The sequence below is a fragment of the Corvus moneduloides genome, chromosome 12, assembly GCF_009650955.1.
Source record: "Corvus moneduloides isolate bCorMon1 chromosome 12, bCorMon1.pri, whole genome shotgun sequence".
In the NCBI taxonomy this organism is placed as follows: domain Eukaryota; kingdom Metazoa; phylum Chordata; class Aves; order Passeriformes; family Corvidae; genus Corvus; species Corvus moneduloides.
In genome coordinates this window covers 4,555,041-4,571,829 of record NC_045487.1, presented here as the reverse complement: position 1 = coordinate 4,571,829, position 16,789 = coordinate 4,555,041, and the positions used below count along the sequence as shown (strand labels likewise).

At 47.9% G+C, this 16,789-nt stretch overlaps 1 protein-coding gene and 1 long non-coding RNA gene across 4 annotated transcripts in view; both read left to right on the top strand.

The window, feature by feature from the left end:
• CMIP (c-Maf inducing protein) overlaps positions 1-3,524 on the top strand; it is a 131,748-nt gene extending 128,224 nt beyond the window's left edge. The window contains exon 21 of the mRNA XM_032121753.1: positions 1,540-3,524. Coding sequence (XP_031977644.1) covers positions 1,540-1,593 — 54 coding nt within the window. The 3' untranslated portion in view covers positions 1,594-3,524. The remainder of the gene's footprint in view (positions 1-1,539) is intronic.
• Positions 3,525-5,096: 1,572 nt separating this feature from the next.
• Positions 5,097-16,194, top strand: LOC116450068. 3 transcript variants are annotated; one of them, XR_004242666.1, is made up of 3 exons: positions 5,097-5,662; positions 7,383-10,848; positions 11,101-16,194. It is a non-coding gene; the product is annotated as an uncharacterized LOC116450068 (long non-coding RNA). The 3 variants fall into 3 exon arrangements; XR_004242665.1 differs by having other exon boundaries at positions 5,100-5,662; positions 7,383-7,500; positions 10,768-16,194; XR_004242664.1 differs by having other exon boundaries at positions 5,102-5,662; positions 7,383-16,194.
• Positions 16,195-16,789: the final 595 nt, after the last annotated feature.

The following is a 16,789-nucleotide window of genomic DNA, read 5'->3' as shown; positions in this document are numbered from 1 at the left end:
TTTCACCTCTTCCATTGAGATTTATCTCGGTGGCCATTTTTTAGGGCCCTGTGTGTTCAAAGGTAGTAGTTTCTCTCCCTGGGGCACATGGTTGTAGGTTTGTTAAGAACAGCTCAGACTTCAAAGAACGTATTTATGATACAAATCTTTTCTTCTTCTCCCCTCAGTTTGCGAGAGCATTTGGGGCACAAGCCAGTGATGACATTTCCTCTCAGCTCCATCCCCCACCCCACTAAACACGCTTGCACACACACAGACACCCACATATGTACCAGGCAGGCTGAACCAGACAATAAATAAACACCCACTACTGAAGTCATTATTGCCTAACTGAAAAATTATTTGCTGGCAGTGTCTGTAGGATTATGAATAGCTCTTATCAAAATATGCGTGCACATAAATCAAGGAGTGAGGTAATAATGACTCCTAGAAACTTCCAAGTCCTCAATTATGCCCTGGCCTAATTAAACATGTTTATTTGTTTTGAGAGAATTAGCCGTGCAATTATGGTCAGAGAGCGTGGAAACGGGATCGGCCAGTAGGAACAGCGCAAATGGCCCGTCCCCGTCTGCCTCATGTGGGGTAATTCAGGAATGACACGGCCAAAAGCAGCGGAGTTGTGACAGGGAGACTGCAAAGACACCAAAAGTTGCTAATGCTCTACAAATTGTTTTAGTACGTGGAGGGTAAAGTGAGCAATGTGGAGGCCGAAGGAGGAACGTGTCTCTGTCTGCTGCAGTTCAAGGCCTTCATGGCGGGAGTTGGACAGACACATTTTGCTAAGCATTTGCTTAAAAAATGATGCTCAGGGTCTGATCTGGACCTGGTGGCTGGTGCGTGGGTTTTAGAGCAGGTGGGACTCCAGTCCTGTGTGTGTGTAAGGGCTCAGCTTCGTGTTCCTTCGCCACACCCGCCCGCTCCGGCTCACCGCTGAGCTCAGCACTGGGTGAGGGTGTCATGCCTCTTCCTGCAGTTGTGGTTGACAGATCAGTCCTCCCAGTTTGCTGGGAGGTGCTTTGTCCCTTTCTATAGCCCTCCTCCAGATTTGGATACGACCTCTGAATTGAGTAAGTCCAAGGATTGTTTCCACATAGGAAACAGGCCAGAAAGCTGTATCTGCCCTTTAGCTCTCCTAAGCTGCCTGTCATCCTCGCCACCACCAGCGGGGCTCTGTGCTTTCCTTGCCAAGCAGAGGTGCTTTCATCCTCTTTCAGGAGCCCACATTCGAAATACAAGTACGATCTTCAGAGCTGAACAGGTCCCAGGGTTGCTGTCACACAAAAAGTCACAGGACACAAAGGTTTTTTGGCCTTTACCTCCCCTGGGCAGCCAATTATCAACACCAGCAACAGCGGGGCAAGGTGCTCTCCGTCCCCAGGAAGTTCTTTTACCCCCCTTCTCTATTCCTCCTCAAATTTGGGTACCACTGCTCTGTTGGATAAGTACAGGGAATCATCCCACACAAGAGATTTGACAAAAATCACGTTTTACCTGAGCCCTGAACATGTTGTTAATTCTGACCTCTTCCTCCCCTCACAGGCTAAACTCCCCAACCTGAAGGAGGTGGACGTCCGCTACACCGAAGCCTGGTGAACTCTCCCTGCCTCCGACTCTTCTCTTTTGCTTCTTGTGAGAAGGAAAAGATTTTAAAACAGATTGAAACAAACCAGAAAATAACTTTTGGCCAATTCCTGTAGAGCAGCGAGTCCAGGGACTTGGTGGCAGGAGTTGTGGTTGTGGGGTAGCAGAGTGGAGTTGTGTGTGTTGGGAGGACGGGGCAAGCCTGGACCCTGTCGGATTCTTTCAGCTTTGTGATTTCAGAATCAACATAATTTAAATCGAAAAGGAAACAAACAAACAAACAAAAAAGGACTTTGTAGCAGCAAGAGGATTATAAAGAGGAAAAAAACACCTTTGTGGATTTTATTTGCCTTTGTGTTTTATGCCGTGTGGAGAAAAAAAAATATATTCCTTTGTCCTTATTTACCTGGGTTTCCTTGGCTGGCACCCAGCCAGCCAGAACTCCTGTTTCACCAGTTTTGCTCCAGAAAATCAAACTTACAAAAATCTCAAGAGAAGAAAACCAAAACCAATATGATTTTCACCTCCCCCCATGTCCTTGCAGTTGTTATGCAAAGTAATTTTGTTGTACATAAGATTTACATAATGCACCTATTTAAGAAAATGGTTCACAAATAACAGGTCTGGGACCTGTCTTTTATTTATGAATTGTTAATTCTTTTACCCTTTTTTTTGCGTATAGTACTGTATAAACTAGTTTGCTGTCTTGTTGTTATTATTATTTTTTTTAAGGAAATGTCCTCCTTGAAGAATTGCCTTTTAGTAATGCAAACTGTATTATACTCCTCTCTGTCAACATTCATTGCATTGTCTTTTTTAATTTCAAAATGCCTCAAATGTTATCAAAAAGGAAGGAAACTCTTTATCAAGGGGAGCGTGGTTGTTGGGGAGGGGGTGCAGGGATTAATAAAAGTCACAATTCCTTCCAAATTCTGAAAACTTTCTTTAGTCTTTTAAGCCATGTCAGGTTTAAACATGGGAGACGGGGACAAGACGTTTATTTTGCCAATGGGGTGTTTGCAAACTGTAGATTTTACAAGTTGCCTCCCTTGTTTTCTGTTTACGTCCGATATTTCAAAAAGAGAAAAAAAAGCTCTCCCTCCACTTTGTGCATCAGCTTTTTCTGGTTTTTTTTTTTTTTTTTTTTCCCCCCTCCCCTCATTCCCTTCCCCTGTCCTGTGCTCCCGCTCCCTGCCCTGTTCTGTGCACGCATTGTTCTGCATGTTCCTCTGGGGAGACTGAGGAAATCGCGGTGTTGCTGATCCGATAGCTCTGACCTGTCTGTAAATGTGACTGCTACATTTTTCAAATTCCACAGTTGCTTAGAAGATGATTTTTTAAAAATTGTGGTTTCTTTTATAACTATGCTGTTGACTTTTTTTTTCATAATGAGCCTTCATTGTACAGAGCTGCTTATTTAAAAAAAAACAAACAAAAACAAAACAAAAAAGTTTTTTCCTCTGTTTAACACTTTTATTTTATTCTTCAGCACCTCAAGGTTTCACATACAGCCAATGTAATTTTTTTATATAAATATATATATATTTAATCTTATTCAATGGAAAGCCAAGCTTTTTGTTCAGGTTTTTTTGTTGTTTTCCTTTTTTTTTTAAGTTGTTGCTATGTAGACAACCCCGTCCCAAATGATGTTGTTTTTCTCTTTTTTTCTTTTTTTTTTTTTTAATAATGAAACAAATTGAGTCTTAACTCATGTAGTGTGTCAGGTTTTTTTTCCCCCCCCTTCAAATCCCAGACTGTATGAAGATGCAGTATGGGAAGGAAGAAGAAGAAGAAAAAAAAAAAAAAAAAGAAGAAAAAATATGCCAACATTTTCCTTAGCACTGTTGCTTTTACCAATGGTTTACTACTACTGTTCTGTAGCTGTGTACAAAGAGATGTGAAATAATTTCAGGCAAAAATAAACTGTAAGTGAATATCTTTTAGCTGCGTGCTTTGTGTTTTCTTTGAAGCAGGCTTTGGCTGGCTGGTGATGAGGGGACACTGTGGGAGGTGCAGACTCCAGGGGGACCAGCAGGCAGCCAGGGCATTTGTCACCACTCCCCAGGCTGGAGGAACCACCACCTAGAAGGGAGGGAGGAGGAGGAAAAGGAAGGAGGACAGCTGAGCTGTGTGTGTCCTGTTCTTGCATCCCTCCCAAGGGCTGTTCTCTGCACCATCCCCAGTCCTTCAAAGGCTGAAGGAGTCCTTGCAGTGGCCATCAAAAGAGTTGCACCGGTGAGGGGGTTTCTTGCACTGGTTGCCTGATGTAGACAGTGAGGGAAGCACTGGGGTGTCTCCAGGCTTGAGAGGGGTTTCTGTACATTAAGGTGCATTCCAGAGCAGCCTCCAAAAGCAGGGATGTGCTGTGTTTGTGTTCTCCCAGTGTCCTTGATGGAGCACTCCAGGCTGTGGGCTGGATGCCAGCAGGAGACCCAGCTGGAGCTCCACAACTCTGCCTCCATCATTGGCACAGCTACTGAACTCTTCAGCTTTCAAACAAATGGGTCCCACTTGAAACCCATTCCTTCAGGTGTTCTGAGAGCCGCCTTCATCACCTATGTTCCCTGGCTCCTGTACTCCCACTTTTATCTGTATTTCTGTTCTGTTCCACAAAAGAGACTTCAGGACATGGAGAAACACAAGGGTTTGTACTGTGCTTCCAGCCAAGCTCAGAAGAGCTCACAGGGTGGCCCTTGATAAAGAGAATTACCTGCCTTCATTTTTTTTCCTTCACTGAAACCAGAGAGCTGTTGCTGAGGCTGTTGGGCTTTTTGGGTGTTTCCCTTGAGCAGTCACTGCTGCCTGTGGGCTGTCCTGCCCTGGCAACAGCAAGGACTTCACAAAGCCCTTCTGGACCCAGAAGAGCCAGAAATATTCCTGGGATGTTGCATGAGGGACTGAGAAGGAAGGAGAGCTTTAAGCCCTGGTGAGATGAAAGCGTGTGTTGGATACAGCTGCTCTTCCTGCTGCAGACAATGACCTCTCCCTGAGCTCCCTAGGCTCTGCCTTTGGGGGAACTGGTGACAGCATTTGGCTTCTGCAACCTCAGCGGGATCATCAGCAGCGGGAGAAGCCTGGACATCCACAGAGCTTTGCTGAGATGCCACGTTAGGTGACTTGGAGTGAGCAGGGAATGGGCATGTGTGAGATCCCCCTTCAACACCTGCCCCAGCCCTGCCTTCTGCAACAGCCTCCAAGAAACTCCTTTGTGCTCCCTCCCCGCTCCTGAACCAGCAGAATCTCCCCCTGCCGTGGCAGCAGGCTGAACCAAGTCTGAGTGAGCTTGGAGCTGGTCAGTGTGGTGTTAAGTAAAATGGTACTTGGGGTCTGTCTCACCTGGCTGGAGCCATCACTGTGCCAGGGCAGCTGCCTTTGGTCTCAGGCCTGCGCAATTACAGAGCAGCATTGGGAGGCTGTCTCAGGATTGTGTCCGAGTGAGGATTCTCCTGTCAGCTGTGGAAGGTGGGGATTAGACATGCTGTAATAGAGATGCTGTATCTCAGCTTGCACTTAGTTTTCATGAGCTTTTTGTACCAGAGCACTGGGCCTCGTGGCTGGCTGGTGGCTTCCCCTGGATAATGATGTCTTTCTGCCTGTGCCCAGCTGCTGCTCGCTGATAATGGAGCCGTTCAAAAGCTGCCTGGTTCCATTTGGGAGGTGACTGCAGCCCATCATCCCGGGGACTCGGAATGCCGAGGGCTTGTCTAACCTGCAGCTCTCGGCTTTCAACCCGAGCTCGTGCAGTACCTCTGATGCAAGTCCAAAGAGCACAAAGCGGCAGCACTGCCAAGTTTCAGGAGCAATTTTCTCCTGTCCTCATTAAAACCCTGTGCTTGTCCTGCCTTCCTACTGCTGCTTCCACTGCTCACAGCTACCTTTTGAGTTTCAGAAGACCAAACACAAAGATGAATCGCACAAAGCACCTTTGCCTCCAGTTTCCCAGCTGTGTGGGCTCAGCTTATTTGTTGCTCAGAGAGTGAAAGATATGCCTAAAATCCTGAGAATTCAGCATGGATTTGCTTGTAGGGGAGTACTGAAACAGCTGCTAGCCTGAAGCATTGTCTGGTGGGATTTTTACCAGGTAAGAGCTTGGTATGTGTTGTTCACGGGATCCAGGTGGAGGCCAGGTTATCCTCAAGTCCCATCCCTGGGGACCTGAGGCTCCTTGCCTAATGCTGGCTAAGGGACCTCACGGGGACGTGTGGGAGATGGTGGCACTGGGTGGGTGTGGAGCACCTGTAGTGTCCCTGGGGCAGACCTGCAGCTTGCTCTGTGTCCTGATCTTCCCCCAGAGCTGGTGGGCCTTGTCCTGGGGCTGTGATCTGTCCTGGTCCCCAAGGCAGGGAGAGGCTCCATCTCTGAGCCCCTCCAGCACCGAGAACAAGAAGTGTCTCTGATGCTCTTCACTCCTTACGCTTCCCAGAGAGCATCAGGTAAAGCCCTCTTGGAAATACAGTGGGCTCTGGGCTAGCAATCCCCAAATGCAGTAAAGGATTTTTAATCTGGAGAAAGAGCTCCTTGAAACTTTCCAAACATCTATAAGCAGTAGGGCAGTAAGTGCTGCTAAAGGCAGTGCTGACCTCTCCCAGCCCCTGTAACACCAACCAGCTGTGCCCATTAGAACACATCACTCAGTTATATTGCTGTCTCTTGAATTTTTAATAATTTTTTCCAACTAAATGGAGTACACGTATCAAAAGATTTGTTTTATGTAGATGTTACAATGCATTTTTTTTCCATTTTCTATTGATGGGGGAAAACTTTAAGTAAGTATTTGAGATTAGCCATTTTTGTTAACAGATCTTGGAACGTCCTTTTTGCCAGTAATATCAAATGTGCAGGTATTTTTCCTGCGAGCCAGATAACTCCTTTTTTTTTCAGGTAATCTCACTTTCATGCTTTTCACCAACCAGCTAGAACAAGTACTGTGATACATTTGTAATTTTCCAATAGGCTCTATCAGGTTTTAAATATATACATACCCAGACCTCACAGAGATCTGCTGGCCGCGGATGAACCTTGTTGATGTAAATTTGTGTCTTTTACCTACCAATCTCTACAAGGACCCAAACAGAGCTTTGTGTAGGAGAACAGAGCTCCCAGTTTGTGTTCAGACCACTGAATTGGTCTCAGCACCTAAATTCACCAGTTTGCTTCACAGATCTGGCAGTTGATATAGTAACCAGTTTCCTGTTAATTTTTTCTTCCAACTGGGATAGGATATCAAACATTAATCCTTTAATTCTAATGCAGCATACATTTGAAGTTGAGTTGTTCACAGTAGATACTGAGATACTTTAAATCATAGCAGGCTTTCCCACCCAGAATCTCCTGGTTTTGCATAAGCCTTTGCTGTGAAATCCCTGCTTTTGTCTTAAATCACGAAAAAGTTCTTCTAAAAAGAGAAGTTTGCTTTGAATATGAAGTCAGAGACCCACTGACTTCTTTGGTATGCACTGCACCTCCTTATGTTGAAATACTGAAACCTTGGCTTAGGAACGCTTTTCTTTCTATATTTTACCTATTATGATGACATTAAGGATAACTAATGTTAGTGAGTCATTTGCCAGGTGCTTTATGATCTTGGGGCTAGGTTTGGTTATTTACTGCTGCAGAGGGGCAGAGTGTGATCCTTGAAAGCTGCAAAAACACATTTATCAGGAACACTTCAAATTTCAGTTTAGGCCATAATGTTGGAAAGACACAATCTGTGGTTGATTGTTGTTTATAAAAGAGAAAAGGTATTGTAAACCTGTCTATTGACTAGGGTTTTATGTTGTTCTCCAATTCTGTTTTACCAGCTGTCTTCTTTCCACGTGGTTCTCGCCAGGCCTGACAGATGGGATGAGCAGTGGCAGGGCTGGGGGAGCATCCCTGTGCCTGCGTGCCTGGATGGGGCCCATCAAGATCCCCTTCATGGTAAGGAAAAGAGATTCTGCTCTGCTCCTAGCGTAGGAGCAGGATTTGTCCAGTGTAGCAATAAAAAAATAAACCTTTATAAAAATCCCAGCTACAGCTGAAACAAACCTCCCTGTGACTCGGGGGAAGGGCTGTGTGAGGAGCAGCCGGGACAGCTGAGCTTAGCCACAGCATTGCTCCTGCCCTCACTGAGGTGAAATTCTTGTTTTAACATTGCAGTGAACTCGGTAGAGTATTTTTGGCTGGAACAGTCTGACCCAGACTTCTGCAACAGTCCACTATTAACTGATAAGTTAAAGGAGGCTCTAGGGGAATCATTGATGTGGCTAATGGGATGAAATCCATCCCTGGAACTGAGACTGGCAGAGGGCTGAGTCTCCTCGCCGAAGCCTGGTAGAGATGCCAGGTCCTGCTCCTTCACAACTCTTTTCTTCAGAAAATGTGCTGGGTGTCATTGTCAGAGGGATTTCTGGTTTAGAGCTGGGGGAATCTCCCCCGAGCGTGGAGGGCAAAGCTCCACTGCGCAGCCAGAGCTGTGCATGGCCATCGGATGCTCACACAGGATTACATCCCTCAAGGAGGCGTGGAATTCCCTCTTTGGGGGGTTTGTCTGGCTCCCCCTGACAGGAGAGCAGGTTGTGGTGGCTCTGCTATGGTGCCTGTGACAGTGAGCTTGTGTTCCTGCACAGTGAGAGCTGCAGGACCCCAGAGTGCCAAGCCTCTGCCCAGGTCACTGTCTTCACATTTTGGGAGCTTCCAAACCTCCTTTCTTGGAAATACAGTGGATTTATGAGGACAGGGAAAAGGGGTTGGTGTGCACAGGGCAGAGCACGGTCCTGATGAGTGTTTCCAAAATGCAGCCCCATCCCCCTGCTACCAGTGAGGGGGTCTCCAGTCCCCCCAAATGACATGAGGAGGGTCTGGGCTGGTGGGCATCGCTAGATGCTCTGGCAGGCCCAGTGCCAGGGTCACCTCCTGTGAGAAACTCTCAAATAAATAAATAAAAGCCCCAAACCAGGGCGGGGGGAAGAAGAAAAAGGGAAAAAAAGTTGCAGTTGAGGTTGAGGCTGCTGCAGAGCTGATGACATCAATGTTTCCATGGCGACAAAATCTTCACTTAGGTATGGTGAGTGCCCTGAGCTTGCGGCTGCCAAGGAAACCCGCCCGAGCTCTGGCACCAGCCACTGCGGTCCTGGGCCTTCCTCCTCCTCCTCCTCCTCCTCCTCCTCTCCCTGCCCTGCTGCCCAGGGCCTCTGAACTGCGCCCTGCTCCCGGCCCCGTGTGGAAGTTAGTTGGTGAAATTGTCCATTTTTCATCCCCACTGCTGTGCCAGCACATCCCAGGAGTGATGAGGGAGAACTGCCATCAGCAGGGACGTGGGGACACGGTGGCTCTGTGACTGTCCATTGCCACGCCACAAGTCATCTCCTGTCCGTTCATGGACTCCAACATCTTCATGGTGGCCAAACAGAGCTCTTGGCTTCCTGCAGCTCACAAGTGAAGTTGCTTTGGGTTTTGGGGCCTGGTTTGGGCTGACACTGTGCTCAGGGGCTATGGGGAGCCCAGCCTGGCATGGGGACCCTTCCTTTCCCTGGACATGGTGTGGTGTGGCCTGAAGGCAGCAAATGGCTGGAGGGGTGACTGTGGAGGAGCAGGTGGGTGGGATATTTTCCATTCCTCCATGTCTTAAAATGCAGCACGAAGCAAACGCATCAGTGGCCACTCCTTTGCTGGGAAGTTGTCCCAGCACAGCATGGGGTGGGTCTGGGTAATTTTTTTTTCTATGATTCAGGTTAAAATCCTTTAAGTACCCACAGCGTCAGAGACCACCCCCAAGGAGAATTAGGGAAATTCATAAGATGACAACGGTGTTTATCCTCCCCCACCATCACGTTTTCCCTCCTCTTCATTAGTACAAATGAGCAGCCTCTCCTGAAGTTTGGTTATTCTCTAGAAATGCACTGCATTCAGACAAGAGCAGTCATTAGTCACCAGGGTGAACCCAGGGCTAACGAGCAGTGAGTGAAGTGAGGAAAAATAATTGGCAAGAGGTTTGGGTCTAAATGAAGTGGGATTTCAGTGCTGTGCTCAACTGAAGCCATGCCATATCTGGCCAAGGGTGAGCACCCTGACCAGTGCTCCCACAGCAGTCTTGACAGCCCAGAAGGACCCCACAGGCCCCTCCACATGGTGGCAGGTTGGTTGGTCGCTGGTGGCCGAGGGCTCTGTCCTGCCATGAATTCATCTCCAGTGAAAAAGTATAATCCAAATCCCATGAAAGCTGATGGAAAATGTTCTTTTTTAGCTCATTTCAAGGCAGACCCCAGTGATTAATAAGCAGTCTGGGGATCTTTGTTCGGTTCTGTGTTTTTAAGTGGATACTGAGTGCAGGCCTAAAGGCTCCAGTGACGGATTGTGTCACATGATGCCGCTGCATCACTCCACGTGTGACCACGGCCAGCCCTGTGTGACCCCACCAGGGACTGTCTCCTTGCCTGTCTGCACTCTGAGGCACAGCTCTAGCTTTGAAGTTGGGGGTTTGGGTCTTGGTGAAGCTGTTGTTATTTCAGAAAAAGAAAAAAAAAGAAGCAATCTGTCTAAAAGAGAAACATCTGGCATGTGAGACACTGCTGGCGCTCAGGCTCCAGGGTCTGTGATCCATCAGGCTCTGAGCTGCTCTGCTGCTGAGCGTGGCTGAGCTGAGCCAGTTTCTGGGAAGGAAAGGAAAGGAAAAGCTCAGCAGAGGCACAGCAGAGCTGCCAAATCCCACATGGCACGAGGGAGCCAGCCTGGTGCTCCCACCCGGGGCCCTGAGGCAGCGGTAGAGCAGGTGACCAGGGGTGCAATCACCTCATGCCACTTTCATTTTGGAGGAAAAACACACAAGATACCAGGAGGCAGAACTGTGGTTCAAGCAAAGCCCAACCTGCTGCTTGAGTCTTAAAAGGAAGTTCAACAGTTTTGCAGTAAAATGGCTTAATTTTATCCCACAGCTGTGGTAGGAGCAAAGGCGATTAACTAACTGCAGATCTCTTGAGAAAATAAAGGATTTTTTTAGGCCTGAATTTTTGAGGATAATTATCAATTTATTGATATCCCTTCAAAATAATTATGAATTTTACACAGTACCAGAGCTCCACTACCCAATTTCTGGTCACAAGAGAGGAGCGTAGTCAAAGGGAAATGACTCACAGCTGCCTGTGGTTGAAATTAATGAGATATTTATCTGGAAATATTCTTGTCAGTGGCTTTTCCTTGTATTTTGAGTCAGGACAACAGCGTGGAAAACATCGCCAAGACAGTGGTGTCCTCACTGTGGCGGCTGCAGGGACAGGAGGATCAGCTCTGGTAAGTGGAGGATCAGAGGGTTTAAGGCCAAGAAACCCCTGTCTTAATGTTCCAGCTCACTTTCTGCAGGAAGCAGCCCATGATAACCCCACAAGTGGTATTTACTGAGGACAGAAGGGAGAAAGGAGATGATGGGGAAAACCAGAGATCAGCTGTGAGACCTTGGGATCACGCTTGTTCTTTTTAAAAAATTTTTCTTTGCCCATCCCAAGAAAGCCCCTTCACATCCTGCATTATCTTGCCTGTAAGCAGCAGCTCTTCCAGGAGATTTAAATAGACGTGGAGGAGAAATCCTTCCCCTGCTTGCACCCGGGGTTACCCTGCACGTCATCTTCCCGGAGAGAAGCAGCAGTGGCCGTGTGAGAAGAGAACTGAGCTTTCTGAATTGCTTCAAAGCCCTGCTCTGCCAACCAGATTATTGATCAAGAGGAAACGTCGGCGTTTCAGAAGCTTCCCCAAAAAGGCACGGAGCCTACTCGGCTCCCGTGCGTCACTGGGGATTTTTTTATCCGCGGATTTTCCGGCGTGTTTAACACAGCCGGGTCGTCCAGGAGGGACCCTGGCAGAATCTCCCTGCCGAGTGACTCACACTTGCACATCATGGGAATATGGGTTGACTTCAACATACTGCACTTTTCAACTCTGATTCATGCCACCCCAGGAGAGTAAATAAGGCAACTCCACACACATCTCGGCCGTGACGAGCTGCCTTCCCACTGAAAAGGTGTCAAGGCGAAGGACACTGCCAGGGAATGGTGTCACCTATAGCTTAGCCAGCGATTTCCCAAATAGGATAAAATGTCTCTTTGCATGTATACCATGAGTCCCCTTGCAGCCCAGGGTACCTGCTCTCTTGCACATTGCAGGAGGTCTTTACTAAACCAAAGACGCTGCGCTAATTCCAGCAAGGTTTTGGCAGGTTTGCTAAAGCCTGGGGACATTCATTAGCAACCTGGGGTTGTCACTTTTCAGGCAGATCGTCTCTCCGCAGATCACTTCAGAAGGGTGTCTCAAGAAAGCAGAGAGCCTCTCTCGTCTGGATGATTCCCAAATTCAGGGTAAGCCAGGTCGCTGCTGCAGAAGGCGTTACGTGATGTGTTTAGCACCATAGAGACAAAAATCAGGAGCATATTTTTTTAACACGATCTAAATGAATTATGTATCCGAAATCAGTTGTTTGGGGAAAAACTCCAGCTGTCATTACTGGTACCTGAATGGTGGTGAGTCACCAAATTACATCCTTGGGTTGGGGAAACAGCGAGCTGAATAAGTAGATGTCTAGTTGCCTGTTTAAGCCAGTGAAGCAATCCAGCTAAAGCACCTCCTGTACCAGTCAGATGATTTCTTCGGTACAATTTTACTCCAATCCTGGCTTGCAGCTTTGCCAAGAAAGGCCAAGGAAAGAGCCCAGGTGCTCCTTACAGCTCCTGTTCAGCGTCTGCAGGCAGTGGCAGCCCCTGCCCTGGGTCAGCTCTGGCAGCTCTCTCTAGCACATGGCTCTGCAAACCCAGTGACTCAGCAGGAATATCTTGGCAGAAACCATCAAAAGAAGGCAGCCTTAGACATCTCCTGATAGCAGATTGTGGATTTGTGCTTTTTATTTAGCCTGATCTGTCATTGAGACTGTGTAGCTATCGGTCTCTGCCTGGAGGGAGCTGGATTACAGGTGATTTTTCTGATTGCAGGTCACTGATGTGAAGAGGTGAATGTGTTCTTAGGCAGGTTAGCCAAACGGAGGTTAATTGAATAAGCATTAAGTGAATCGGGGGCTTAATTCCCAGTGAACGCCAGCTCCTCCAGTTCTTTTCTCTCTTAGGCTTTAATAAAAATCTCACTCTTATCCTGAAACCTGCAAGAGAGAAATATCCCCAGCAGCATAATTAGCGCATGCTATGCCACCACTTACGGTGCTGTAATATTGTCTTTCTCTCAAAATAAGTAAAGAAAGAAAGAACCCCCCCTCATTTGATTACATGTTCTGTTCTCTCCTCCAGCCTTGTCAACATGAAGCACAGAGATTGCCTAATCTGCTCTCGTTATTTAATTACGTGACTGCCCTGGCTTCTGGCCGTAACCCATCACGACTGGCACCGCATTCCTGCCCAGCCTCCAGGCACCTCCAGCTCCGGTGGGTATGGGAAGTGTGTCCTCACATTCCCTGCCTATCGGGTGTGCGAGTGGCCAGCCAGCCCCAGAGTAAGGACGTGGCTTGGATCCAGCTGAGGAGTGAAGCGCTGGGTCCCCAGCACCCGGGCCTGTGGTCCCGAGGGGACATCAGCCAAGCCCTTGAGGAGGAGGCAAGTGGAAGCATTGGGTGTCCACACCCTTCCTGGCATGCCCGCTCCCCGGGAGTGCCAGCTGGGATTTGTGTGGTGGTGTCCTCCCCGTGCTCCCGGGATTCCTGCCGGCCCCAGGGTGCGCCGGGGCTCGGTCCAGCCGCGGGGCACCGGCAGCTCACGGTGGGAGCTGAGCCCCAGCCCTGGCACAAATCCTCCTCTGTCCAGCCAACCTCTCCTGCCCTCAGGGGACAGCTGCAGCCTGCTTGTGTCTGGGGGTGGTGTCTGAATCCAGCCACTTAAAAACACAGTAAAAAAGTCCTTCTGCTAAAATGCTGCTCTAGGAAGGACAGAGGACCACAGCTGTGTGGCTCAACAGCACGGATGAGAGTTGATCTTCTGTGATGTTATACCAGATGAATTTATCCTCTCAGCCTTAGTTAAACTGTCTGCATACCTGGTCCCTAAATCACTGTTTTCCTTGTCTTGTTATTTATCTCTCTCCCTCACAGAGCTATTAAAGCCCTGGGATTAAGGACATAAAATGTGTCTCCAAGACAGAGTCCGTGCCCTCTGCTGTTGACAGTTTCCCCACCTGAGGCCCTCAGCAGTGTAGCTGTGCAGGCCAGAGAAGGAAATGAGAACTTGGTCCCCCCAGCTTGAGCCTTGAGGCACAAGGTGCTTTTATTCCTCTGCCACTTGCAGGGAAATGAGTCACCATCAGGACGGCATCTTCTGCGTGCGGTTGATGTAGCTCTGGGAGATGGACCCTGGCAGAGTGATGGAGGTTTGATGGCACTTAGAAAGGGCTGCTTCTATCAATAGCTTTGCACAAGTACTTTGGTTCTTCACAGTTTTCATTAGGGGAACAGCTGCAGAGGCACAGGCTGATGTATTTTCCACCAAGTCAGTCCCCCTTGCCTGTGTCTGAGCAGCTTTGCCTTGGAGGACCACAGACCTTGTGGGACTCCTGCACTGAGGCTGAATTCTTCCAGCACCAGGACTGTAACACACATGTGAGAGACCTTTGGAAAAGAAGGGATTTCTACTGAAATGTGGTGCTTGTGTTTCTTAGGCTTCGAGCATCCCCACCTAAATTCACAGGGTGCTAAAGGATTAGGTGCCTGTTTTCCTCCATTCTCATTCCATTTTGTTTCCTTTGTTTGGTCCCCATCATAGCAGCTCTTGGGCCCAGGCCCAGCACTTAGCAGCAGTAGCACAGGAATTGATTTCAGCAGAAGAAGACAATTTCCTAAATTATTAATGTTAATAGTGGACGAACCACAGGACACAAGCAAAAATATACAGAACAAAGAGCTGAAGAAAAGCAAGAGGATGGCAGCTGGAACCATCAGGGTGATGAGAGACAGAACAGGGACAGAGAGAGAGATGTCCTGGGTGACTGGGACCAAGATGGAGCACACACAGAGAAGGTTTTTGGGAAAATCCAAAACCAAAGCAGTGCACCCCTTGGAGAGATTCCCAATTGCTATGGATACATGCACTGTTATTATCAGGGTTTTATAACAAGCAGCTCACACACAGAAATTTCTATATGATGAAAGATCTGTGCCCCACAGATCTGTGCCTGTATTAGAAACCTGCTGGGGGGCAGGGGACCACTCCTGTGTTGTCCCCATCCTGTGCCCTACCTCAGGGGTAGTCCCTGAGGTTGCCCAGTCCCTATGGCACAGGGTAGCTCGTTGCCAGCCTGCCTGGTGCGTCCTAGCTGTGTTTCTCAGAACCCCTCTGTGTTTTCAGCTGATTTGCTTTGACATCAGCAGCCGGCAAGAAGTTCTCTGTGTCGGGGTGTGTGGGAGTGCTATGTGACACCTTAATCATGCTGAACAGGAACACACATTCAGATTTCCTCGGCATTTCAAAGAAATGTGATTTCCTTTGTGCTGCAAAGAAAGAGTTGACTTGATTGCGACTCTCTGTGGAGATCAGCCCTGGTGCCTGTGAATTAGGGTGCCAGGATCTCATTCTGGGAAAAACAGGGAGATAAAACACACCAGGCTTTTGAGCTGCAACTATCAGGGTTAAGTTTCTTGCTTGTAACTGGGGTTCATTTTGAGGAGACCTGTTTAATTTAATTGGCCAATGTATCACAAAATCAGCTTTTGTTCAAAAATTAAAATTTGCATCCAAAGTATCATATCATACTGAAATATGTATACTGAAATATCATACTGAATCCCAGCTTTGGAAACGGTTATTAGCCGTTGAGCACAGGCATGGGAAACTAATGCAAAGTCCAAATGAGTGATTCATTTGTTAACTTATTTCTCCTCCCCATATGGGTGACAAATATTTAAAATCTCAGTGAAAACTCAACTAGGGATGAATATAAATGAGTACAGATATAAGTGAGCATCTGCTGACCCAGATAAAATGAAATAATGGTCGGGAGGAATCATGATACACCTGCTAGCACAGGGCCCAGTGAAGAGTGATGGTGACGCAGGGTGGGATTTTATGGCTGGTGTTCTTTGTGATACGTAGCAAGGCCCTTGGGAAAGCTGGATTTGCTGCTGTGTTCATCCTGCTAACAGCCTCACTTGCTCAGCTTTGCTCATCCGGATGCACAGGACTGCTTGGATGCTCAACATGAAAATGCTTTTCATTTTTTGTGATTTAAGAGATAACCTTAAAAATGGTACATTTGGTAAATTGCCACTCATGATAATAAGCAAAACTCCTGTTGGATCTGATAAATGAATTTGAATGATTATGCTCAATTTAGCAAAGCACCATGTTCCTGCTGGATATGTTCTCAAAATATGGGACTTAAATGGGGTACTGCCCAGGAACCGCTGTCAGGGGCACTGAGGTTTGCCATGGCATTCACCAGACATGTGATAATTGTTGCTACCCAAAAGTTTCAGTTTTCAGCACCAAGTTAACTGTTGCCTAACCCTATTCACATAGCGTGCGAAAAAAGTAGGTCACTCAAGACAGCAAGTATTGCTCGGCTTGGAAATCCACTTCTGCACGTTCACAGTTCAGCAGCTCCTCTAGAGGAGGGATCACATCCGTTGTCACCAGGCTCCTACCCGAGCTGCTGCCTCAAAAGAGCAGTGACGTGCATTCCTCTCCCCAGTGTAAGGTGAGGGTGCTTTTCCTTGCCCAGGTGGGCTGCTCCAAGACAGGGAATGTCCCCTTTCACCTTCAGTGGCAATGATCTTCCTGCTTTAATGGAGAGTTAATGATAATCACACCTTGCTCTCTGAATGAGGTTCTGGATTTCCAGTCTCAGACGGGGAAATGACATCTCTGCTCAAGGAGAAGCTGGAAGGAGGATCAATTTCTCTTCCCATGCCTATGTCTCCTGTTCCTTGTGATACTGCAAAAGCCACATGCTGCCCAGGATCAGGATAAGCCCTGCTCCCTGTGACTGCCAAGGGCTGGAGGGTGGTGTCCAGGGACAGCAGGGTAGTCCCCATGGAGGTGGCCCAGGAGCTGGTTGTTGGTGGAGCAGCACTGCCCTGGAAAGCAGGACAGTACAGACCAGCAGAAGCAGGCTGGGCTTGTCCTGTGAGCCTCTAAAGAGGAGTTCAGCATTGGGCTGACCATGTTGGATGTTTGTCCACCATGAGCTACTCTTTCCCACGGTGCGCAGGGACTCTCCTCAGGGGGATTAAGGCAGTTTGTATGATCAGTTC